This window comes from Sander lucioperca, chromosome 3 (assembly GCF_008315115.2).
Source record: "Sander lucioperca isolate FBNREF2018 chromosome 3, SLUC_FBN_1.2, whole genome shotgun sequence".
Taxonomy (NCBI): Eukaryota; Metazoa; Chordata; class Actinopteri; order Perciformes; family Percidae; genus Sander; species Sander lucioperca.
The window spans coordinates 37248392-37274330 of NC_050175.1; the positions used below are offsets into that span (position 1 = coordinate 37248392).

Consider the following 25939-nt stretch of genomic DNA (forward strand, 5'->3'; position numbering starts at 1 on the left):
GCTCGTTGTTTAGATTTTCTGTCTCGCAGCTTTATTGTTGTGGGTCCCTCTCACTGCCAAGAAATCCATAAATTTACAAAACAAATCACATGCGTCATGTTACTTTAGCTTTCAACGTGTTGGCAGGCAAAGGTTTTTGAAGTTTGGAAAGAGCCAGGCTGTTCCCAAAATGTGTAACTGTCCCTTTAAGAGAGAAAATGCCCATGTGAGGGACAAGTTGACCAAAGTTAAACTTTAAATGATAAACACGAGTTTCAGATAAACGCCTCCTTTGTTCATCTCTGCTCTGCTAATATGAGATTTAAATTTCAGGCTACAAATAGAAGAGCGAGGGAAGATGACAACAAAAGAGTTTATTGTCGTTTTTGTTGCTCCACGCACCTCCTGCACATTTCTGCACGAGTCAAAGGGTGTGTAAGCCTTCAGAACTGTCTTTGTCAGAAGAAAAATGTGCCTTGTTTTTAATCCAAACTGTCAAATTATCTTTTTCAGAATAGGATTAAAATGCTCTAACAATAACAGCATAATGCAAAAGTTCCCTCATAGCAAACATTGCATGAGCATTTTCCCCTCACACATTACAGTGGGACTGAAACTAACAATGACTTTCATAATCGAATAATCTGGCAATAAGTCTTTTGATTTTAATCAATTGTTTTGTCTTTAAAATGTGAAAGGTGCCAGCTATAATATCCCAAAGCCCAAGATGATGGGTACTTCCTAGGTCGTTAAATTGCAGAGATACCTCCTCGCTCATAGCTCCTCAGAGATCTCTCTCCTCGCTCATAGCTCCTCAGAGATCTCTCTCCTCGCTCATAGCTCCTCAGAGATCCCTCCTCGCTCATAGCTCCTCAGAGATCCCTCCTCGCTCATAGCTCCCTAGAGATCCCTATTCGCTCATAGCTCCCTAGAGATCCCTATTCGCTCATAGCTCCTCAGAGATCCCTCCTAGCTTATAGCTCCCTAGAGATCCCTCCTCGCTCATAGCTCCTCAGAGGTCCCTCCTCGCTCATAGCTCCTCAGAGATCCCTCCTCGCTCATAGCTCCTCAGAGATCCCTCCTCGATCCTCGCTCTTCAGGGCAGGAATAAGAGCTTTGAGACGGCCTTCACAGAAGAGATCCAGAACAATTTTTGGTTGACAAGAGAGAGGAGATCTCAAATAAGAGATTTGGGATTCAGCCGATGTATTCAAACAGTTCAAACCCCCAAAATATTCTTTTTACAATCAGATACGACAAAGAAAAAGCAACAAATCATCACATTGAGAATCTTTTAAACTAGCAATTTGAAAATTGGACAAATTATAAATAAGTAATATCTGTAATGAAAATAATCATCTAACTGTTAATATCTCTTGTCAGTTTCAAAGCAAACATGTAGCAGATTAGGCTTTTAGTGGAGCATTTATTGTCATAGTCATTATTTTGCGGTGCATGTGTGTAAGTAGTTTTCTTGTATTCCAGATTCAAAATCCTTTTGTTAATCCCACAACAGGGAAATTCACATTGTTGCAGCAGCGTGGGAGAGAGGGGAATTAAAAAGTACAAAAGACAGTAAACAAACAACTTTATTCACACATTTCTTTGTCAGCAAACAGTGAAGTCGTCAAAGCGAGCGGGACGTGAACCGCTGCCATGGATTATAAAGGCGCCGTAAACAAAAAGATGTGAAGATGTTTTCCAGCGAAATGAGTTTAAGGTGGATTATCTCCAACACTGGGGGAGTGAATCGGAGCGTAGCAGCGAAGCAGCTGATATGAAAACAAAGCTCAGAACAAACGAAACGAAAAGTTGCTTCTTGTTAACTTCTGATGGATTGTTTCACAGCCTGATGTGTGACAGAATCATACCGGAGGGAGTTGAAAACAAATGTTTTAGACACACCTTATCACTTTGGGACACGACGGCCGGCTCGACTGCATTTTCTCAGAAGTGGATGTAAAACAGAAACCTGCTTAAACACAAACAAACAAATCAGACGTATGACATAAAGAAAACTCAGCGGGATTAAACAGTTCCTTACAGAAATGCAAAATGTAGATGGAAGATGTCTCGTTTCTGTCCATATATGTATGTATATATACATACATGCATATAAATAAGTGAAGAATACCAGTTTTTTTTGTTTTTACTCCTTTTTTAAACCTTAAATCTTTGGGCGCCTGTGTGGCTCATCTGGTAGAGTGCGCGCCCATATATGGAGGCTCAGTCCTCGACGCAGCGGGCCTGGGTTTGACTCCGACCTGCGGCCCTTTGCTGCACGTCATTCCCCCTCTCTCTCTCTCCTTTCATGTCTAAGCTGTCCTATCAAATAAAGGACTAAAAATGCCCCAAAAAATAATCTTTATTTAATTCAGTTACTGAAAGCTATGTGTGCTGAGGATTTAATTTGTGTTGTGTGTTTTCAACTGTACTCAAATGTACACGTTCTTATTTATCTTTTTTTTAACATGTTCAAAATACACAAAATTAACTAAAACTTAACTAACTGAAATAGGGCTGCACAGTATGTCGTTTTTACCGTCATCGCGATATCAACTACAAAAACATCGTGAAAGGCTGCGACGTATCTCGAAAAAACATTTTTTGTGTTTTGTGTGCTAATATGAGATTTAAATTTCAGGCTACAAATAGAACAGGGAGGGAAGATTGTCAACAATAAGTTGAGAGTTTATTGTTGTTGCTTCACGCACCTCCTGCACATTTCTGCATGAGAGTGTGTAAGCCTCCCGAACTGTCTGTCAGAAGACAGACATTGAGGAGAAACAGCCTCGTTTTTAGTCCAAACTGTCTAATTATTCCTAATTGAAAGAAAATATCAGTAGATAACTGCAATTTAAAATGTAACTGTCATTCTTTTTTAGTGCTGCCTTTTATATTCAATGTTAAATTTGTTCACTAAAAGAATGTTGAAAATGATTTCCTTTCATTTGTTTAAAATTTGTATTTATTTATCGCAAGTCATATCGTTATCGGGGATGGTGATGGTGCAGTGGATATGACCCGTGCCTTTGGTGTGGGAGATCTGCGTTCGATTCCCACTGTGATACATCAACCAGTGTGTCCCTGAGCAAGACACTTAACCCATAGTTGCTCCAGAGGTGTGCGACCTCTGATATATAGCAATTGTAAGTCGCTTTGGATAAAAGCGTCAGCTAAATGATGTGTAATGTAATGTTATTGGGATATTCAACGACGTTATCGCATATTGCATATTATCCTCATATCGTGCCGCCATAAACTGAAACACAACCTTTCAACCCATAGAGAAATAGGAGGCTGACGTTATCAATACCAGAGGAGAAGTACGTAGCTGGAACATTTAAACACAGTAAAAATAAAGTTACTTCCAGACGCAAAGTGGAAAAAAAAAGTCGACCACAAATTGTCTCTGAAACTTTCTTTGTGTAACTTAATTTATTTGATTTTTTTTTAATGTATTTATATGTGGAGTCGTGATGTCAGCTGAAAACTGCCGTGATATTGTATTGAAATCGTACCGTACTGCGTATGATGCTGAAACCAAATTGAGTAAAAAACATTCAACTCTTTCACTCTGAAATACAAAGTTTCGTGCAGATCCACGTGCTCCTAGAAGGAGACCCCTGCTCTTCTCTCCTCAGCGAGTGTTGTGGCTTCATTCAGAGCCAGAGAGCTGTGAGCTGTTGTGCCTGGTACGCCCGGAGGCTCCAGGAGGAGGAAGGGAATATTAAAATGAAAGAGTGACGAACAGACGGAGGAGTGGAAGGGTTCGTTTATTACAACTCAGGCTATGTTTAGACGGAAACGATCTGAAGAGAAAACGCAAAAGTGGCGTTGTGTTCTCACTTTTTATTCCCTGTTTAGACGAGTGTTTTTTTTTGGGGATCTGCGTGCATATGGTGACGCAAAAGTGCGTGAAATTTGATGTAGTATGCACACCAGGCGGCTAGGTGGTGGTGTGAAGCACTGCCACACAACACCACCAAGTCCGCACGCCTGCGTAGAACCTTCCTTCTACTTCTCTCCCTAGTAGCACAAAACCAAAACATGGCGAAGCAAATTTTGTCTGGACAGACGAGGAGGTGGAGTTATTGCTCCAAACAATCTTAGATTACAAAGTCACAACAGGGCGTGGACTGGGAGTCCTGCCAGTCAAAATATATAGACATATGGACCAAATTCCTTCAGCAGTATCCTGAAGGAGGACGTCATACCCACACGAGAAGCTGCTAGGGCAACTTGAAGGTCCGACGTATGGAAATAATCCGACATGTTTGTTGTTGTTTTCCTGTACTGGCGCATGCCTGTGACGTAGACGCATACGCGACGAGAGCCACCGTGAGCAGTTCTTTTGACCAAGCAGACATTTGTGTTTTCACCCTTTAGACGGTGGAGCATTTTTAAGATTTCCACTCTGGAGGCTGGTTTCACTTTTTTGCGTTTTTAAGCCCCAAAAATGCCGTCGTTTTAAGTCTCTGGTCATGACATTCGCTGCCTTCATAATGTGCTCCAGACCATGTTAAATGATCTCTGTTGGAATTGGGGTCGCCTGTTTTCTATTTTTGTTCTTGCACATTTCTGCACAGACATGAGTGTAAAAAAAAAAAGCAGCTGCTGTGAATAGTATCTTCCCTATGGGTTTGTTTTAAAGACATTCAATAAAACTTGCCATATCCAACAACTTTGTAGACTAATAAATGAATTGAAACACGCTGTACATTCCTGAAGCGGACATGGTTTCCATTCACTCAGCAGCTGCAGCACAAAGTGGCTCCGTGGTACTTTCTAAATTTAACAAAGCCTTTGTTTGGGGATTTTTTTTCCCAACCAGAACTGCATTATGTAGTCCTTAGGCCTTGAAGGCACCGTAATGCCATTTTAAAGGATACGTCTGGTTATATTTTATATGTTCTTACTGTCAACAAATCCAATAAAAAAGACCAAATCCAACAGTAACGATAGTTGGTGAACGACTGTAGGTGGCGAGCTAACGACTGTAGGTGGCGAGCTAACGGCTAACGTTAGCAAACCAGAAACCTGCAAACGCTGGTCAGTCATAGCTTTCTATGCTGTTTACTCCTCCTGACATTTTGGTTATCAGGATTGTACCACATTTAAATCAAAGAGTTTAATTGATGATTTGGATTTAACTTTTTCATGTATGTGTCTTTTTATGTTTGAATCCCTTTTTTTCTATTGTGAAATCTTTACCCAGCTGTCTTTTTCCCCAAGTTTAGGGTTTAAAACCAAACCTAAAAGTAAGCTTGCGTGTAATTTGGGGTCTTATAACGCAGCGTCTCTCCTTTCGGACTCTTGCTGTGTATCAGAGGCTGACCTGCTCTTTGTTAAGGCTTCAGCCTGCTCTGTTTACAGTCTATAATACCTTCCATCTGGCTTTGTTGCACAGCCAAAATGTCTTTTCCACTGCATATTCTCTTCCCTCTGTCACCCCTGCAGGTGCCTGCCCCCCCCCCACCACCCCTCTAAACTGGCACAGGCAGCCACGTAACAGTAACCCAGTTCCAGTGATGGGAATATGGGTCGGAAACACGGGAACTGTGCTCACGCTACAGGGCTTCACTGCCAGGAGGAAACATTGAGCCACACATTTCACCCAGATTTTTTTTTTTTAAAGATTATTTTTTTGGGGCTTTTCCCTTTATTTGATAGTGACAGTGGATAGACAGGAAAGGGGGGGAGAAAGATGGGGGATGACACGCAGGTCGGACTCGAACCCCGGGCCGCTGCAAAGGACTCAGCCTACGTGTACATGGGGCGCACGCTCTACTGGGTGAGCTAGAGGTCGCCCCAATTTCACCCAGATTTTCATAGATTTATTGGACAGTAAGAGGCCATTACTGTACGGAGAGGAGGGGAGGCTGCAGGGAGGGGAAGAGAAGGTGGAGAAACCACAGAGAGAGATGCTGCGTTCACTGTCAGGCAGGATTTTCTGTAAATATGAGCCGGTGTTGACTTTCCTGGTGTTGAATACGAGTTGGATGCACTTTTTGATTTGATAACTTTCACTTTGCTTTTGCTCAATTTCCGTGAAAAAATTCCCCAGCGTCTGCTCTCAGAGATGATCATAATATTCCAAATGATCAGTTATTAAGTATTATAATCAGGTATGTAATTAAAATCTACGACGGTAAAGCCATTTTCTGACATTTTATAAATCAAACAACTAGTCGATTAATCCAGAAAATGATGGACAGATCAACAAAGAAATGAATGGTTAGTTGCAGCTCTAATCTGGATCTGAGACACAGATCCGGTTGCAGAGGGCAGGACCTCTCCGCCCTCCGTGCTCACAGATTGAGGTTGTGATTGTAGTGGTTCTGCGGGTGTAATCCTGGAGGATTTGACCCCCCCCAGTCCTAGAGCATGATCAGCCGGGCCAGCTTAGCTTTGGAGGTCTGTGCAGCATCTGTCACCACTTGTTCACATCACGCTCTTCCCAAAAGCCACTCTGGAGACACAATCCTGCTCTGCTCTCACACCCAATAACTTCACCTGCACTCTGTTCCTGTAAATTACTATATTATATTATAACTAGGGCTGTCATTAGATTACCTTATTTAATTGCAATTAATCGCATGATTGTCCATAGTTAACTTGAGATTTATCGCACATTTTATATCTGTTCTAAATGTACTTTAAAAGGGACATTTTTTTTAAAGTTTTGAATGCTCAAGTGGTGTTTGAGGCCTCGACGTACTCCGTTGGTAACTCAGTAACTCATCGACAGCCAATCACAAACATTATCAGATCTTGGTACAAGCACGCTGCATGCTTATTGGCTCACTGACGCCGATGAGATTTCCTCCTTAGCTATTGAATGAGGAGGCATTTTTCTATAAGGAGGATGGTATTTGGTACCCAGCCCTAATGTTGTGACTGTCTTATGTTTACAGATCCAGCATCATGGGCCAAGGCTGCCTGAAAGCGACCAAGTACTTCCTGTTCCTCTTCAACCTCATCTTCTTTGTAAGTGTTTTACCTTCACTAATGATTAATAATAAAAAGAATGTGCCATTAAAGGGCAAATGCACCTGCACCGTTTTAGAGCTGTTCTCAATGCACGTCATGTGCACAAGTTCTTTTTTTAAATTATTATTATTATAGCAACATGAAATGAGCACTCAAAGTTGTATGTATAAATAAATAATGATATTTACTACTATATCTCTTGATTTGAACTATTTGAAGGCCACACTGGGAGTGTTCACACATATTTTGTGTGTGTGTGTGTGTGTGTGTGTGTGTGTGTGTGTGTGTGTGTGTGTGTGTGTGTGTGTGTGTGTGTGTGTGTGTGTGTGTGTGTGTGTGTGTGTGTGTGTGTGTGTCTTCCAGCTGTGTGGGGGCGTCATCATGGGCTTCGGACTGTGGCTCCTGCTAGACAATCAGAGCTTCATCGTCGTCCTGAGTGAGTTCACAGTTAACGGCGTTTTCCTTCCAGTGAAACTGAACAGACTGAATTGTTGATAGTTTCCATGCAACAAGAATGCTTTTGAAGTTGACTTCTGATGACCTGATTGTGTTTATTTGCATGTTTTCTTGTAATTACTCCAGTGAACTCAGTTTTCTGTGTCTGTTGTTTCGACTTAAAGCCTCTGAACACCCACACGGGTGTTTTCAGTTACTCTAGCTGATAAGACTCTTTTCAGGTTGAACGTGGGCCGGAGCTTTGATGGGAACTTATTAGGTCACAAATTCTTTATTATATACTATGGAAGATGTCAATCACTCAGTCTAACCACACCCAAGCAGTCCTGGAAAAAGTCCAATCAGCCACATTAACTATAAAAACCTTTCTGGGTGGGTCCCATATTATGAAAAAAACAATTTTTCTGGGATTTGGGGTGTTATTTTGTGTCTCTGGTGCTTCCACACACATACAAACTTTGAAAAAAAAACCCATCCATGCTGTTTAGAGTGAGATACAGTTTCTGAATGTGTCCTGCCTTCAGTCTCTGGGTGAGCTGGTCAAAATCTGCACGGCTTTCTACGTAACTAGCCGAGACGAGGGGCCTAGGGGGCTAACCGTTAGCATGCCTAGCATGCTAGCTCGTTCTCAATGGCAAAACACTGCTACAACACACACAAATACACTACTTACATGTCCCTGTTCTGCAGGTATTCCACACAAAGTTGGAAGTGCGCCCTCGTTCAGAAGAAGTCTCCCAGCTAATCCTGCCTTGTACAGGCCGAAGTTGCAGAAACAGCTAGCTAGCTCATGTAGTCCTTATCTAGCTACTGCGCTGGTGCGACTGACAACAAAGATGTTACAGAAGTTGCGAGGTCTCACTCTGTAGCTAAAACAGAGAGCTGAACACAGGGTGAAAAGAGGAGCTGCAACAATGTGCAGTACAACAAAAATATGGTGTTTTTTTGAAAATTAAACCATGTAAACCTATTCTGGTACAACCTCAAATTACAATTATGAACCTGAAAATGAGCAAATAATATGGCCACTTTAATGGTATAGTTGTACAGATGGACAGTTGGACAGATGTTTTGAAGTGTGGTTGTATGAGGTACTTCGAATCCCATCAGCCCTTCACATTAACATCAGGAGCTGCAGGTGTTTCTTGAGATGCTTTTGGATACTTTAACCTCTCCCTGACTAAAGAAGCCAAGACTTGATCTCCAACAGCAGGTAGACAAAGCAGAGATAAATAAAGTTGTGGCAGCAGACATAGTGGAGGAAATGGTGCCTGTTTCGACAGTGGAATCGCTGTCTTTCCGAAACATGCTGGGAAAAATACAGATAATGAAGAGCGGACGGCCGCCAGTACTTCTTGACAAATTTTGTGCTGATGTTCACAACTTTGTTTTCAGCTTTGTGGTTTTAAAGAGCATAAAAGAGAGATATTGTGTCCTCATTATAATAAAGGGTTTGTGTTGATCTGGGCATACATGAGGTTTAACTTTATATTGCTATTTGGCAAGTAAGTTATGGTGCATGTCAGGTGATGTTACGGAGTAATCCAAAAGTAATGTAACTAGTAGTGTAACTCGTTAGTTTCAGCAGTCAGTAATGTAGTAAAGTAAGGTATTACTTTTTTTTAAAGTAACTAGGAATGTGTAATCTATTACTCTTTTTTTGAGTAACTACCCCAACAATGTTATTCAGTCACAGCGACCCTGATGGAGGCCAGAGGCCGACATGTTTTATTTACCTGTTGAAAATGTTTCTTTTTTACATTTTTAAAGGGCCAATACATCCAGTAATATGCAGTTTTCCAAGTGAGCTTCATTGGTGTATATATAACCTGGGCGATACAGCTTTAACAGGCTGCGTACACTCCCACGTACGGAAACCGTTTTTTGGCTGATGATCACTTTTTGGCACGACACCAGAGGCTGACATGTTGGTGATGTCACCATGATAGTTTAGGTGTCTGTGTGTGTTCACTGGTGTGTTGACACTGGTCTGTTAAGCACAAGTGTCCAGCAGATTTTCCTCCATGTTTTTGTCTGTCTGGCTCTCTGGACTGTGTTTAAAAAAACAAATTCCTTTACGCCACAAATCTCTCGTTGTCCTCCATATCTTTCTCATTATATATATTATATATACACACATATATACATAACACGTTTTCAATTATTTATTGTAAAAGTTCATATACTATTTTTGTCATCATGACTTCATTGACCACGAAATATGAGGGCAAATAGTGGAATCTTATGTGCATTTTACATGCACATAAGATTCCGTTATTTGCCCTCATATTTCAAAAAAAGGCGATATTCTGACTAAGCTGTTTACATGGCTAATGAAAGTGAATATTCCACTTATATTCCCATTTACATGTAGCTGTGCAAAACAGGATTTTCTCAAAGTTTACCAGTGTTGGCAGACTTGTTGGAGCATGCAAACACAGCCTTCCTCTTTCATTCCTTCAACCAGCTACCACGTAGCGATGTTTGCGCATATCCAAAAACCTGTTGATATCCAAGTCTTTGATAATGTTTAAAAATAGCTGTGTTCCTCCTTCTTATCGGGTCTGCAGCCTTGCAAACTGTTGGCTGGTTGGTTTGTTTAAAGCAACCATAGCAACGCACAGAGCTGACCGTAAGCCCTAAACAGGCAAGAGGCCGTAAACTGAGGTAAAACCCTGATTGAGACGCATATTCTGAATGCGCTGTATACATGTCCAAAGAATGCCGGTAAAACCTGAATAATACCGGAATATCCCACGTCTTAATTGGAAAGTGCTATATTCGGAAAAAGGCCTTATTCGGGATATCCAACCGGAATATGCTGTTTACATGACCTGTATCAAATTCAGAATATGTGAACATGTATGCATGTAAACATACTCAGTGACTCTCCTGTTACTGACAAAGGGTTCCAAGAAATCTGCCTGTTTTTAAGACTGAAGAAACCAACTGATGTAGGAAATACACGTATTCAGTTTCCTACTGATTCTCTCTCTTTCAACTAACAAAGAAATCCCTGATTTATTTATTTGCGCAAGTTGATATCGGGATGACGATAAATCGATTTATTGTGCAGTCCTCTAAAAATAGTGACAAATGACGTCAAATTTACCCAAAGCCCAGAGTGACACCAACAGTCCAAACCTCAACTTTATTACTTCTACATTAAAGGACACATATTTTTCACCTTTCTGGAGTTTTCTTTTAAGTTTTGGCCTGTCTAATTAATATTCATGAGCCTCTCTTCTGATTGGCCGGTTGTTTTCTGAGTGACATTAACAAAATAAAATGTTTTTACATGAAAAATGACTTCAACAATCAAATTAGTTTATAATTAGTTTTCTTCCAATTGACTAATAGATTAATTGACTAATCGTTTCAGCTGTAAGCAAAAATCTTAATGTGTAAAGTAGCTAAAGCTGTCAGATACATGTAGTGGAGTAGAAGTAGATAGTGGCATCAAAAGTAAAGACTCAAGTAAAGTACAAGTACCTCAAATTGTACTTAGTTACATTTCACCACTGTTGGACTAAAACCAGAGCCAGGCTAACTGCTTCCAGTCTTTACGCTAAGCTACGCTAGCCACATACACTGAGTCCAGCTTTGTACTTTACGACAATGCCAATTATCCCAAAACGTTTCAAACTTTTCCTTTAACTCTGTCTGAAATATAGTAACGGTAAGAGTTTATCAGCGAGAAAGAAGAGACGACCAGTGTGAGACAGAAAGGCTCCGAGACGACTGAAGAAGTGTTGATGCAGAAATATAGAGACAGACATTGAGCTGCTGTAATAGAGAGACTGTGTGTGTGTGTGTGTGTGTGTGTGTGTGTGTGTGTGTGCGTGCGTGCGTGTGTGTGTGTGTGTGTTCGTTCTCTCAGACCAGCGAGCATCACTGAGGACATTTGTCCCTGGTCCGCGGCCTCTCTGCAGGTGTCCTCCCCTCAGACACTGGGCTCTTTCTGCTCCGTCCAGCATCAGCATGCATCACATCAGCCCAGTGCGCTCACCGCCTTACTCATCACACACACACACACACACACACACACACACACACACACACACACACACTACATCACCGTTCTGTCCGCGCAGCGAGGACGGCGGCAGGATAGCGTGAGTCCAGGGATTTCATCGAGGGCAGGAATGCGGTCATACGACGCACACCAGAGGGTGAAAGTACAGTGGACAGTTTAGCTTTGTGTCTGCACATAAACGAGACGTATTGATGCTCAATAGGACGTTTTATAAACGGAGCCGGTGGCCCATCGCTGATGATCGCAGCGCGTTTGGAGCCTGAATCAATGAGCAGCCTGGTGCGGCTGTAACCCTGATTATACATAGACGGTGCTGAGTCAGAACCCGTCTGATATCATCACATATTATGGGATAGATCTGGTTTATTACAACCCAGACGGGTTGTAAACAAAACCTCCGTGTCGAGGAGGGAGACCTCAGGGAACACTGGAGTCATTCCATAATCAGTGTTGTAATGTAACGAAGTACAAATACCTTGTTACTATACTTTTTCAGGTACTTTACTTCGTTATTTATATTTTTATGGAAACTTTCACTTTCACTAATTTCCCCCTAAGCATCTTCGTTACTCGTTACCACAAAATAAAATCAGAAGAAATGTGCTACCACAAAATAGAAGAAATTTGTTAGACTGCAAAAAAGCAGGTTTGGTGAATCATTGCTCCTGGATTGTTTCTGTTTTTGTCTTTGTTGATGTCAGCTCTCTCAAAATATTCAGTGTTTGCTCCTTTAACTTGAGGGAATTTGGGCTGGCAAGTCCTGGAAAAGACTTTAAATTTGATGTTTAAGAAGATGTGGAAACCCTGAATATCATGCTTCACTGTAAGGAAGCCACAATAAAGTTCATAATCAGAGTTTCTTTTAAACTTTTACTTCTAATAATCAAGTACATTTAATATCAAAAATTACTTTTACTCAAGTAATATTAGGGGTGCAAGATATATCGACTCAATATCATTATCTAATTAATATTATATGTAATATTCTAAAAGGTGACTTTAACTTCTAGCAAAGTACATTAACTTAAGTACAATTTTGAGGTACTTGTAGTTTACTTCAATATTTCCATAGTATGCTACTTTATGATTCTACTTTACTACATCTGAGAAGGAAATATTGTACTGTTACTTCACTACACTTACTTTTTTACACATAAAACATATAATATGGTTATATGATAAGATGTCGTAGTATACTACTACTTTACCCAGTATTATACAAGGTATCTAATTGGCTCCACATTGATGAACTACAACATATTATGGATTTGCACCTCGTGTTGTCTCTTGGTAGTCATTTTGTGTCGTCTGTGGTTGTTTTGTGTCTATTTTCAGTCATTTGGCGTGTCTTTGTGCACGTTTGTGTCTATTTTTAGTCATTAAGCTTGTCTTTTGCATCTCTGTAGTCATTTTGAATAGTTTGTAGTCTCTAGTCTGGGCTTTTTCTGTCAAATAAAATCTTTTGAATCCAAAATAATTGTAAATTTGCTCATTTTATCTTCAAATCTGATTCTGAAAGTGCCAAGGCTTTAGTTTGGTGAGCATTAACAGAAACTAGTGTGCACATGAGTGTGTGTTGTGGACTTTTGCGTGTGTGTTATGTGACGTGCATGTGGGGCTTCACAGGCCACCTTTGTTTCCTCAAATAAAAGCCAGTATCTGGGGCCGAGAACTGCACGGGTAGTCTCTGCAGGTTGAAAACCTAAAAACGTGTACTTGTGTATGTGAGAGCACATAAACACGCACACACAGGTTTTCATTTCCTGCACCCCTCTCCCTCCATAGCCTAATTTTCCATCATAAACTCCCCTCGTCTGCGTGCCCTGGTTCACTGATCCCCTGGGGGTATCCCATGATTCCTTGAGGCCATGAGGACTCAGCGAGGGACGGTTCAGTCTTTAAAACGCTGCATTGGCCGACATCAACTAGCTGCTTGTTCACAATCTTTTTGTGTGGCTCAGAACGTATTTATGTCAAATGAAACTGGCTCTCAGTTCTTGATGAGTCATGCTCCGACAATGAAGAGAGTTACCCAAAATCCCAGCCAGGGGTTTGAATTGTTCTTGAGGTCTGATTTTAGCTTCCTGCGTTACGTTGGACCCTAATCACTCGCCATAAGTAGATTTGTACTTGAAGCACATTTGCTTCTAATTTAATTCATTTTTTTATGCTAACACATGTTAGTGATTCGGCGAGCTTGTCTGGTTTCAGTTTCCACAAGTTTGCAGAGTTCAGATGTGAAATTCTCTCAAAAACTATTAAATTAATTAAAATACATATTGGTGAAACATGTTCTTGTTTGTCAGCTGACTGTGATGATAGAGCATGAAATACATTTTTGTTTTTAGACTTCCGTATGATGAAAAATAAAATGCATTTTACAGACAGACGGATGAAGTTACATTATTTAAAACCTCAGAAGTATTCTGCAGTCATGGACGGATTATGAGACAATTGGTACTTGGGCATCTAGACACGTAAGACTGTCTACATAGGAACAAGACACTCAAACTCAAAGAGTCCTAAAGAGTCTACTTTTAGTCATTTTGCATCTATTTTTTATTGTTTTACTTTTCTATGTAGTCTTTTTGTGTCTCTTTGTAATAACTTTGGGTCTTTTTGTGGTCATTTTGCATCTATTTTTAGTCATTGTTTTTCTCATATTGGTCATTGTGGTTGTTTTGCATCTCCTGTAGTCGTCGAAATGTGTCCAGACAAGAGTTCATATATTCAGTTTACTGCACAAAATCCTCACATTTGAAAAGCTTCTTCTTCTTAGCGACCTACAACCTAGACAATCTTTACGATGCACTTTTTAGATCTTGGTGGTTTTTAACTATATTTTAACCGTCTTACTTAAGACAAACTACACATAAGTATATTATTAAAGTTGTGATAATCTGTGGCTTTTGATCTGTCCATCCAGATAACTCCACAGCTGTAAAGGCGGCCTGCTACATCCTGATTGGAGTTGGGGCTTTCTCCATGCTCATGGGCTTCCTCGGCTGCTTGGGCGCCATCTATGAGATCCGCTGTCTGCTTGGCCTGGTGAGTGACAGTTTGTATGAACATAACGTATGTACGTACATCCTGATCATTCAGACAGGATGATGAACAACGCAGCTGTGGCACAAGTGGAGGATGTATACTGTGGAAATATAATACTTGGACTTAAAGCAGTGATTCCCAACAGGGGGACTTCTGCAGTTGCCTGGTGGGTACGTGGAAAGATTGTAGGGCAGCTCAACTAATTTGAAGAAATAGAAATTAGGATTTGATAAAAAAGAATATATCCATGTAGTAACATGAAGTCAACTGTAACACCTGAACACCACAACTAACGGTTGAAATAATTAACAGTTGAAATAGTTAGCTAACGGTTAAAGTAGTTAGCTAACGGTTGAAATAGTTAGCCAACGGTTGAAATACTTAGCTAATGGTTGAAATAGTTAGCCAACGGTTGAAATACTTAGCTAACGGTTGAAATAGTTAGCCAACGGTTGAAATAGTTAGCCAACGGTTGAAATACTTAGCTAATGGTTGAAATAGTTAGCTAATGGTTAAAGTAGTTAGCTAACGGTTGAAATAGTTAGCCAACGGTTGAAATACTTAGATAATGGTTGAAATAGTTAGCTAATGGTTAAAGTAGTTAGCCAACGGTTGAAATAGTTAGCCAACGGTTGAAATACTTAGCTAATGGTTGAAATAGTTAGCTAACGGTTGAAATAGTTAGCTAACAGTGGAAATAGTTAACAGTTAAAATAGTTGGCTAATGTAGAAAAAGTTAGCTAAAAGTAATGGCTTAAAGTAACGTTAATGGCTAAATGGTTGAAAACTTCAGCTTCACTTTAAGTAGTAGTAGTCTGGAAGGCTTTTAGTAGTAGGATTGACTAAACCAACCTAAATATTGACAGTTCAATTGTATGAAATAATTAGCCTAACTTTTATTTTAATTAATAGTGTTATATATTGGAATATACTTTGGGAATTGATGAAGGGGTTGCAAGTTCATCTGACCCTATCTGGGGGTTCCTCAGACCAAAAAGGTTGGGAACTCCTGTCCTAAAGGACCAACAACAGCTACTCCGTTGGGCGTTAAAGGATACAAAAATATTCAAGAATACAAAATACTATCTTGGTAATTTTACTTTCTCCCTTGTATGCTACATTATTTTTTGTTTTTGTGAAAGCGGTCCTGAACCTCTAAATAAACATACTGCACATACAGTGAGGAAAATAAGTATTTGAACACCCTGCTATTTTGCAAGTTCTCCCACTTAGAAATCATGGAGGGTCTGAAATTGTCATCGTAGGTGCATGTCCACTGTGAGAGACATAATCTAAAAACAAAAATCCAGAAATCACAATGTATGATTTTTTAACTATTTATTTGTATGATACAGCTGCAAATAAGTATTTGAACACCTGAGAAAATCAATGTTAATATTTGGTACAGTAGCCTTTGTTTGCAATTACAGAGGTCAAACGTTTCCTGTAGTTTTTCACCAGGTTTGCACACACTGCAGGAGGGATTTTGGCCCACTCCTCCACACAGATCTTCTCTAGATCAGTCAGGTTTCTGGGCTGTCGCTGAGAAACACAGAGTTTGAGCTCCCTCCAAAGATTCTCTATTGGGTTTAGGTCTGGAGACTGGCTAGGCCACGCCAGAACCTTGATATGCTTCTTACAGAGCCACTCCTTGGTTATCCTGGCTGTGTGCTTCGGGTCATTGTCATGTTGGAAGACCCAGCCTCGACCCATCTTCAATGCTCTAACTGAGGGAAGGAGGTTGTTCCCCAAAATCACGCAATACATGGCCCCGGTCATCCTCTCCTTAATACAGTGCAGTCGCCCTGTCCCATGTGCAGAAAAACACCCCCAAAGCATGATGCTACCACCCCCATGCTTCACAGTAGGGATGGTGTTCTTGGGATGGTACTCATCATTCTTCTTCCTCCAAACACGGTTAGTGGAATTATGACCAAAAAGTTCTATTTTGGTCTCATCTGACCACATGACTTTCTCCCATGACTCCTCTGGATCATCCAAATGGTCATTGGCAAACTTAAGACGGGCCTTGACATGTGCTGGTTTAAGCAGGGGAACCTTCCGTGCCATGCATGATTTCAAACCATGACGTCTTAGTGTATTACCAACAGTAACCTTGGAAACGGTGGTCCCAGCTCTTTTCAGGTCATTGACCAGCTCCTCCCGTGTAGTTCTGGGCTGATTTCTCACCTTTCTTAGGATCATTGAGACCCCACGAGGTGAGATCTTGCATGGAGCCCCAGTCCGAGGGAGATTGACAGTCATGTTTAGCTTCTTCCATTTTCTAATGATTGCTCCAACAGTGGACCTTTTTTCACCAAGCTGCTTGGCAATTTCCCCGTAGCCCTTTCCAGCCTTGTGGAGGTGTACAATTTTGTCTCTAGTGTCTTTGGACAGCTCTTTGGTCTTGGCCATGTTAGTAGTTGGATTCTTACTGATTGTATGGGGTGGACAGGTGTCTTTATGCAGCTAACGACCTCAAACAGGTGCATCTAATTTAGGATAATAAATGGAGTGGAGGTGGACATTTTAAAGGCAGACTAACAGGTCTTTGAGGGTCAGAATTCTAGCTGATAGACAGGTGTTCAAATACTTATTTGCAGCTGTATCATACAAATAAATAGTTAAAAAATCATATATTGTGATTTCTGGATTTTTTTTTTAGATTATGTCTCTCACAGTGGACATGCACCTACGATGACAATTTCAGACCCCTCCATGATTTCTAAGTGGGAGAACTTGCAAAATAGCAGGGTGTTCAAATACTTATTTTTTTTTACTTATTTTCCTTCATGGTGTTTGCAAGCTCAACATATGTATTTATTTTTTCCTCTTATTTCACTTTTATTGCTCTCAACAGTTGTCTTTTCTGATCTTTGTACTCTGTTGTTTTACCTTGTTACCTGTTCTGCTTTATTTTGTTGCTAGTCTTTTTGCTTGTGCTGTGTCTTGTTTTGTGCTAAGCTCTGCTTGTGTCTTTCTTGTTTAGCCTAGTACTTGTTTTATTTGAATATAAAGGCCCCAGGTAAAGGTAAAAAGTGAAATATGCACACAGCCCATATTCAGAAACTGTGCCTTTAAACGAGTCGTCAGGACTTCTGTACGATTGTTATGTCGTAACTATACTATATAAAAGGTAGAAAGTGCCACTGCAGTGCCGTTAGTTATTCCCCGGCTGCAATGATGGTGCAAAGACTCAAAGACCAGAGATGTAAAAGACCCGGAAACGCTGACCAATCAGAACAGACTGGGCTTTTTAAGGAGGGTTTCTTAAAGAAATAGATGCTAAAACAGAGCGTTTCAGACAGAGGATGAAAACAGGTATATTCAGACAGACAGGATGAGAAAAATAAAGAGTTTTATAAACATTAAAGCATGTAAACATATAAGTAAACACAAAATATAAGTATGAACCTGAAAATGAGCACCATATGGGACATTTAAAAAAGCCTTTTTGACATTGAGGCCAGGGGACTACAGATTAAAAATACCCTTTTGGCTAATTCTGGCGTTTTTAACCCATCTGTAATCAAGTGTTTTATTAATTTACACTGTCCCCTTCTTAAATAAACTGAATTGAATTAAACACTCAGTGCAGTTACAGATGTGTCTAACATCTGTTGTGTCCCTCCTCAGTACTTCAGCTGCCTCCTGCTGATCCTCCTTGCTCAGGTAGCAGCCGGTGCTCTCATCTTCTTCCATAAGGATGTGGTGAGTGATATCTTCATTACCCGTTTGGTTAGTCTCACTTCAACAGGTGATTGCGACAAAAGGAATGTGGGGGTTTGCAACACACCTTTGTCCTCCGTTTGGTCGTGGTCACACCCGTGATGTGTCATAACAAGCAGAACTATGTGCTTCAACAGAAAAACAACAACTTGTGCTATAAATAGAAACTAATTACCCTTCCAACAAGTATACAGCTACATCCGAGAGAACAGCGTCTGATGATGAAGAGACATATGGTCGATGTGACACCATCAGCCTGAAATTATAACGGCCAGCGATTAGTGCTGCGTCGCCCTCTGGTGTTCGAGTCTGACTCATTTTACAGATAAACAGGAAGAGAAGCAGAAAGAGTGTCAGATGAGCTTCTCTTCTAACACAAAATTTGATTGTGTGTTTTATTTATTTTGGCTTTAAGGAGAGGAAATAATACTGAGGGAATCACGATCCTGCTTTTGATTTTAAAAGTCGAAATCAAAAGCTTAATTGCGATCAGTTTTTGATTTTTAAATCTAAATTGTGACACTCCCTCAGGGTTTTTCCTGACTCAGAATGGGATTTGGGGGCTTTTTTTTGGCGGGGTGAGGGGGGGTCCGTGTACAGTAAAAGGCAAAGAGTCTGTGTTACCTTATTTGATAGAAATCTATGCATTTTCCTGTTATTTCTGACAATTTGTTAAACAAAAATGTATACAATGCTTTGAGTAAATAAAACCCCTATTAACAAAACTGGTTAAAAAAATAATATTTAAATAATAATCACCGGGAGAGTCGGCTACAGCCTGACTGTGAAGATTAAACTGAGATCAGCTCTCATATTCAACTTTATTTTCTGCTTGTTGAACGGTTGTTTGGTAAATTGCTCTTAAACACATTTAGAGATTATTACATATGGAGAATTCTTTTCTCAATTCTTATAATTTGGGCGATGGTGATTTTTTTTCTTTGGGGCTGGCTAAAACCTCTTTGGGGGGGGCGCCAAAAATTCCTCTACGCAGGAAAAACCCTAACTCCTAATTATAACCAATAACGTATATATATTATGCAGCTATTTATTGAACTTTACAGCCTCTTCCTCCTTTAAAGAGAATGAGACACAACCAAATGTTGATGCACTTGTCTCTTGTATATCTTTAACAACACATACAAATAATAATAATAATAATAATATTAAACTTTATTTCTATAGCACTTTTCTTAACCTTTGTGTCTTCCGTTCAACCACTCACTTGTCGTCCTCCCGGTCAAAACTGAAAATCAACTTTTTTTCTGACGTTTAAGTCTCTTTTTTTTGACAGTTTTGGCGCTTTTTTCAATATTTTTGGCGCATTTTGGCGCATTTATGTAACGCTTCTTTTCACTACCATGTATGAACACCACTAATACCAACTTATTACCACTAGTTTTACACTTATTTTTGGATTCATGGTCAATAAATGTAATTTATAGGAAATTATACTTAGTTCTTGAGTTAAAAAAAAGCAGAAATTATGAATTATTTAGACTAATATTAAAGTCTATTTAATCACATATATGTCAACGTTCAGTCGGAATACTGTTTCGAAACGTTTCATTTTTTTTTTTTTTTTTTTTCAAATGCTGAAAAATTCAATAAAACACCCTAAAATTCAATGAAAGTAGAGATCCGATCTTTTGTTTTACTTGTGAAGCCGTTGTATGGAGTCATCCGTGTTATTTTTGGGTTTCAAAATTAGGTAGTTAAAAAGAAACCCATATTTCTGATTTAGAAATTTTGAAAACGGGTCAAATTTGACCCAGAGACAACACAAAGGTTGACAAGGTTACAAAGTGCTTTCCAGAAAAACAGCAAATAAAACCAAGAACGATACAGCCAACAACAATGAAGTAAAATACAAAGAAACAGAGGACGAGTTACAACTGAGCATGACGGCTCATTTCGCTGTAAAGAACCAGAGCTATCGATGATTTGACTGACAGAAAGACCAACTAATCGGTTCATGTGCAAGTGAAGTGTGTCCTGTTTGCCTCTCTGAATGTGTCAGAGTTATTTTGTTACATTACGTGCATTGTTCCTGTAAGAGGAGTTTGTGCACTCTTTCATCTGCGCTGTCTTCAGGTCAAACACACACGTAGATGTTTATATGGACGCTCCAGTGATTAACTGCAATGCGAACCATCTGTGTTTCCCTGAGAGAAGACTTTATGCTGCGTTCACGTCACATGAGTTGCTGTAATTACCAGTTTCCAAGTCTTAAGTACCATTTATGTCAACATGCAAGTTGTAATTACGAGTTGAAAACAGAGAGCTTTGACAAAAATACGGAAGTGTAATGTGATGTAAACAAATGGACGCCTCACGTAGCCAAAGTGTATATATAGTGTCATTTTGTAAATGCAAACTCGCAAGTCATTAACGTGTAAATCTCTCCAGTTACTTCTTTCCATCCTACATGACTTGAATACAACATTACAAATATAATATCTTTTAGGGCTGCAACAACAATATCTGTGGATTATTTTCTCAGTTGATGTCAGGAAATAGTGAAAATTTCTGAGAAGTTCAGTTCAGATTTTTATTGTCCCGCAAGAGGGAATTATGTTTTGCATCACAGTAAAAACGCACTGAGACAATTGAAGACATTGAAAGTGTCATACTCTGTATGCAATTCTGAATAAAACAAAGGGTGGATGATAAAAGCAATGAAAGGTGCAACACAAAAGCTTAAAAAAGAATCTTTAAAGCAGTTAAACTGCGATAATTGTTGAATTTCTGTCGATCAACGAATCATTTTAGCTCTGTAGTCTATATATATATATATATATATATATATTTGAAAGACAAACATAGAGGATAAGGGGTGCAATTTAAAAAAAAAAAAAAAAAAAATTTTACATTCCTCACATTTTACTTAACACTGAGTCTGGACTGTTGAATGATTGACGAGGCTCTGTGAAAGGAATTAACAACACAGACCTGCAGGCTTCTCAAACACACATACACACACACACACACACACACACACACACACATCTACAAATACAATATTAATGATGTGCACTTTCATGATTTGTTCAAGCAAACGTGAGCAAGAAAACCTTAGACTTGGACCAGAAGTTTGAGTTTGTCCTCACTGACCCACATTTCCAGATACATAAATCATCTGAACAGAATGAAATGCAACAAAAAGGAGGAATTCAGTCATTCAGAGTGCAGACAGATTTCTGTTTATTGTATCTGAACATTTGTTGGAAGCTCTTAAGACTTCTTTTCAGCCACCATGCGTCTCTGCCAAATGGTTGTTAAAGGAAAAACCGCTATTTGGAAAAAAAAAGAGGAGTATATCTGCTTTTCCAGAACGTGTTCACTGGAGACCTTGAGTGTCTCAACATACTTAGAGAAACGATTTAGCAACAATTACACTCCGGTTTCCTGCGTCTGGTCTCCAGCGATTTGGATCAGTTCATCCGTTAAACGTGCTGCTGTGTTCGGCTACTGATTGTAATGTTTCTGTATATCTTACAAATCTGATTTCACAGATCTGGATGCCAAATTCTGCACAGCGAGAATCTGTAGCTCACGTTGGAGTTGGCAAACCAAAGTCATGAAAAAGAAATGTAATTATTGAGGAATGCAAGTGGAACATGGCTCTGATTATACAACTTTAATATTGTTAACTAGAGTCCCTCTTTGTTAAGGAACATTGAGCATTTTGTTAAAAGGAATTAACTTCAGTATTGTTTTTAACCTGGATCCTACTTTTAAATGTTTTTGTGTCTGAGTGATGGAACAACAATCTTTTGAAATCGCCAACAAGAACCCCCGCCAGGCCGAAAAAAATAATAATGTAATGCTAAAAATAACGCCAAATATCCATTGTGTTTCCCCAATACTTATTCTGCAGTGACACAACACTATGGGCCCTATCTTGTACCCGGCGCAGGGCAGCGCAAAGCCCGACGCATGTGTCTTTGCTAGTTTAAGATCGACGCAGTTGTCAATTTCCCGTTGTTTATTTTAACAGAGCACTAGTAAAATACGCCTAGGCTCGTGCACAGCGCGCGCACACTATGCTTGTTACACACACAGGGAAACGCAGCAGCACACACACATGCAAAAGATTACAAATAAAAATATTACGGTGCAAATCCTCCATCATAATAGCAATGCTCCAAGGTCCAACCGCGCCTGGCTTTTAAAGGGAATGGGAGATGATCACTGATTGGTTTATTGCATGTTACGCCCAAAACACACCTCTGATTAATGAAGACGCTAAGTACAACCCTTTAGAACCAGCAACTGTCAGTGGTTAGTTCAGAGACGGTTTAGAACCGAGACGCCCCAACTCAGTAGTTTCCTGTATCTGTGTCCCATGGGCTCCGCCACGGCCACGCCTCTTTAGGAGACTAGCGACAGGTCCGTGTGTATAGAGCAGTTTTGATGGTGTCTCATGTTTTAATGCTCCATGACATGTTTTATCTGTTACACAGTGAATATTGAACTTCAGCTAAACTTTTGAGAAAAATCGCCAATCAAATCGTTGAGCCCTATAGTGTAGCATTTCATGTGGAGTGAGCGATGCGCCGGAATCCGGAAAAAATAGCTTTTTAAATGCTACATTGCTTGTAGGGAAATAACAGGAGTAACAGGCGATTCAGCTTTGAAGGAGACACATTTTTCACTGTCTCTGTGCGGTGGATCCAATTCATGCTGATGTAAAAAGTGGTTCATGTTCGATAAAGTAACTCATAAATATTTTAAAGCAACTTTAAAGTATTAAATTGCAGGGTTCAACAATTAGGGTTACCCACTGGCCCGTTTCGACCATCATCGTATCATAATCATTTGATTTGACTGTGCCGTTGGCAAATCAAGAGTTGAGTTGGCGCTTGATGCTTTTGTCGTTTTTTTTCGACATTTTTTTACACTTTGATGCGTTCAACATTTGACTTTTTTTTCTTTACATTTTTTACGTGTTTTATTAGTTTTTTTTACGCATTTTTTCTCAGTTTTACTTTTTTTTTTTTTACATTGTTTTCCCCTGTTTTTCAAACTTTGTTTATGACGTTTTTCCCAGGAAAAAAATAAATGTAAATGGGCAGTAAAAATGATCTATGGGCAAGTAGAATTTTTTTTTTTAACTTGCCTGACCGGACAAATAAAAAAGAACCTCAGCATTGAACCCTGAATTAGGACAGAATTTGGTGGCTTTAGCCCCACTCGCCGGGCTAAAGCAGTCAACCCAGGGGAACCTTTTTCATTTTTGTCCACTAAAAGTTGTGTTTTTGCCGCTGACAGGCTCAGATCATTATTCTAAGTGTCTGACAACATTTTGGAAAGGATCCATACAGAGATATACCTGTTTGGTAAAGAGTGAGATCATTTTTGTTTAACATGAAACAGCCCACATTGCTGAATCTGTATTTTGCATCACAAGATGATAGGTTGAATATTAGGTATGCATGCTTTCAACATATTCTCCAGATGTGAGGCCCAATGGTATAAAAGAGTATGTTAACTTTGTGTTCGGAGAGAAACTGTTCTGTGCATGAGCTGTGTATATGACGGCCTCTCCCACTCGAGTGTATCTGAATAAAGCTGCATCTAATCTGAAGACATCTGAATCGGTCATCTTTGAAGTCTCCTCAATCCATTTCCAGATATCACAGGACGAATTTTTTTTTTTAAATTCAAAACCAACAAACCTTTCTTTCAGTTGAATGAAGAGATGTCCAAGATCGTCAGCAAAGTGCTGGACGACTACCCCGGCAACAACTCAACCACGGAGCAGGCCTGGGACTTCATCCAGAGGAATGTGAGTTGGAAGAACTGATCTGGAGTCAGATTCATGACTCAAAATGCTCTTTTTTTTTTTAAATCTTACCTCTTACAGTGCCTGACAAAAGTCTTGTCGCTTATCTAAGTTGTAGGAACAACAAATAATAACTTGACTTGTAGTTGATCAATTGGAATCAGAAATGGTTTATATGAAAGGCAAAGGCTTCTGGACTATGCTTATTATACCAAAATAAAGTTTTGTATCATTCATTGAGTTTTATCATTGAATTAGGACAGAAAGGTCAGATTTGGCTTGGACAAAAGTCTTGTCGTGTCTTTATATGATTCAACCAATCACAGATTAGAGTTTCACCTGTGACAAATACTGTAATTAACACATTCCTGGGTGTGTATAAAAAGAGCTCCAGCACACCAGACCTTCATGTGAAGTGCAACCTGACCTCTCACAACATGCCAAAGATTCAACCACAGACCAAAGTGCTGATCATCAAGAGCCTGAAGACCAAGTCTGCTGCTGAGGTGGCAGACATCTTCAATGTATCCAAACGTCAAGTGGAAAGGATAAGAAAAAGATTTGAAGAAACTGGTGAAGTTCATGACAAGTCCAGGTCAGGCAGACCCCATAAGACAACTGTTCGAGAGGACCGTTTGTTGCTTCGACAGTCCAGGGCCAGCCCTTTTTCTGGGCTGGCCACCAGAAACCCCTGTATCTATAACAACAGTTTGTCGAATTCTCTCACGCAGTGGTCTCCATGGCCGAATTAGTGCTCACAAACCAGCATTAAACAGAAGACAACTAAAAAAGTGTGTTGCATTTGCAAAGGCCCACAGCTTGGTGAAAGGATGGACAGTGGAAAGTGGCAGGAGGTTGAATTTTCTGATGAATCATCCATTGAACTGCATCCCAATTGCTGCAAATACTGCAGAAGACCTGTTGGAACCCGCATGGACCCAAGATTCACCCAGAAAACAGTCAAGTTTGGTGGAGGAAAAATCATGGTTTGGGGTTACATGCAGTATGGGGGTGTGTGAGAGATCTGCAGAGTGGATGGCAACATCAACAGCCTGAAGTATCAACAAATTATTGCTGCCCATTACATTCCAAACCACAAGAGAGGGCAAATTCTTCAGCAGGATGGCGCTCCTTGTCATACTTCAGCCTCCACATCAAAGTTCCTGAAAGCGAAGAAGGTCAAGGTGCTCCAGGATTGGCCAGCCCAGTCACCAGACATGAACATTATTGAGCATGTCTGGGGTAAGATAAAGGAGGAGGCTTGGAAGATGAAACCAAAGAATCTTGATGAACTCTGGGAGTCCTTCAAGACTGCTTTCTTTGCTATTCCAGATGACTTCATCAATACGTTATTTGAGTCATTGCCGAGACGTATGGATGTAGTCCTCCAAGCTCATTTTCTTTTTCCCAAGGCACCATGACTTTACGTATGCTCTGATGTTATTGTAGCATGTTTGTGTATTCACAATAAAGTATAATTTCTACCGTACATTGCTGTATTTTTGTATGCGACAAGACTTTTGTCCAAGCCAAATCTGACCTTTCTGTCCTAATTCAATGATAAAACTCAATGAATGATACAAAACTTTATTTTGGTATAATAAGCATAGTCCAGAAGCCTTTGCCTTTCATGTAAGCCATTTCTGATTCCAATTGATCAACTACAAGTCAAGTTATTATTTGTTGTTCCTACAACTTAGATAAGCGACAAGACTTTTGTCAGGCACTGTATGTTCAAAATGCAAAGTGCTTTTATATAATTACAGATAAATACAAACCTGAAGTAAACACCTCACACTGAAGTGTTCCTGTTGAAACAAAGACAGATCTGCTACACACAGGCCACGACAAACTTCCACTAATTAATAAGAGTGATGCATAAGAAAAATCCTTTATAATTAGTAAAGTAA

General features: G+C 39.8%; 1 protein-coding gene across 2 annotated transcripts in view; it reads left to right on the top strand.

Annotated features, from left to right (window-relative positions):
* The window catches only part of LOC116067296 (CD82 antigen-like), a 45200-nt gene that overhangs the window by 15784 nt on the left and 3477 nt on the right, over positions 1–25939 (top strand). For both annotated transcript variants that reach the window (XM_031323709.2, XM_031323710.2), the window contains 5 exons: positions 6897–6969; positions 7336–7408; positions 14391–14512; positions 18149–18223; positions 23934–24032. In XM_031323709.2, coding sequence (XP_031179569.1) covers positions 6907–6969; positions 7336–7408; positions 14391–14512; positions 18149–18223; positions 23934–24032 — 432 coding nt within the window. In that variant the 5' untranslated portion in view covers positions 6897–6906. The remainder of the gene's footprint in view (positions 1–6896; positions 6970–7335; positions 7409–14390; positions 14513–18148; positions 18224–23933; positions 24033–25939) is intronic.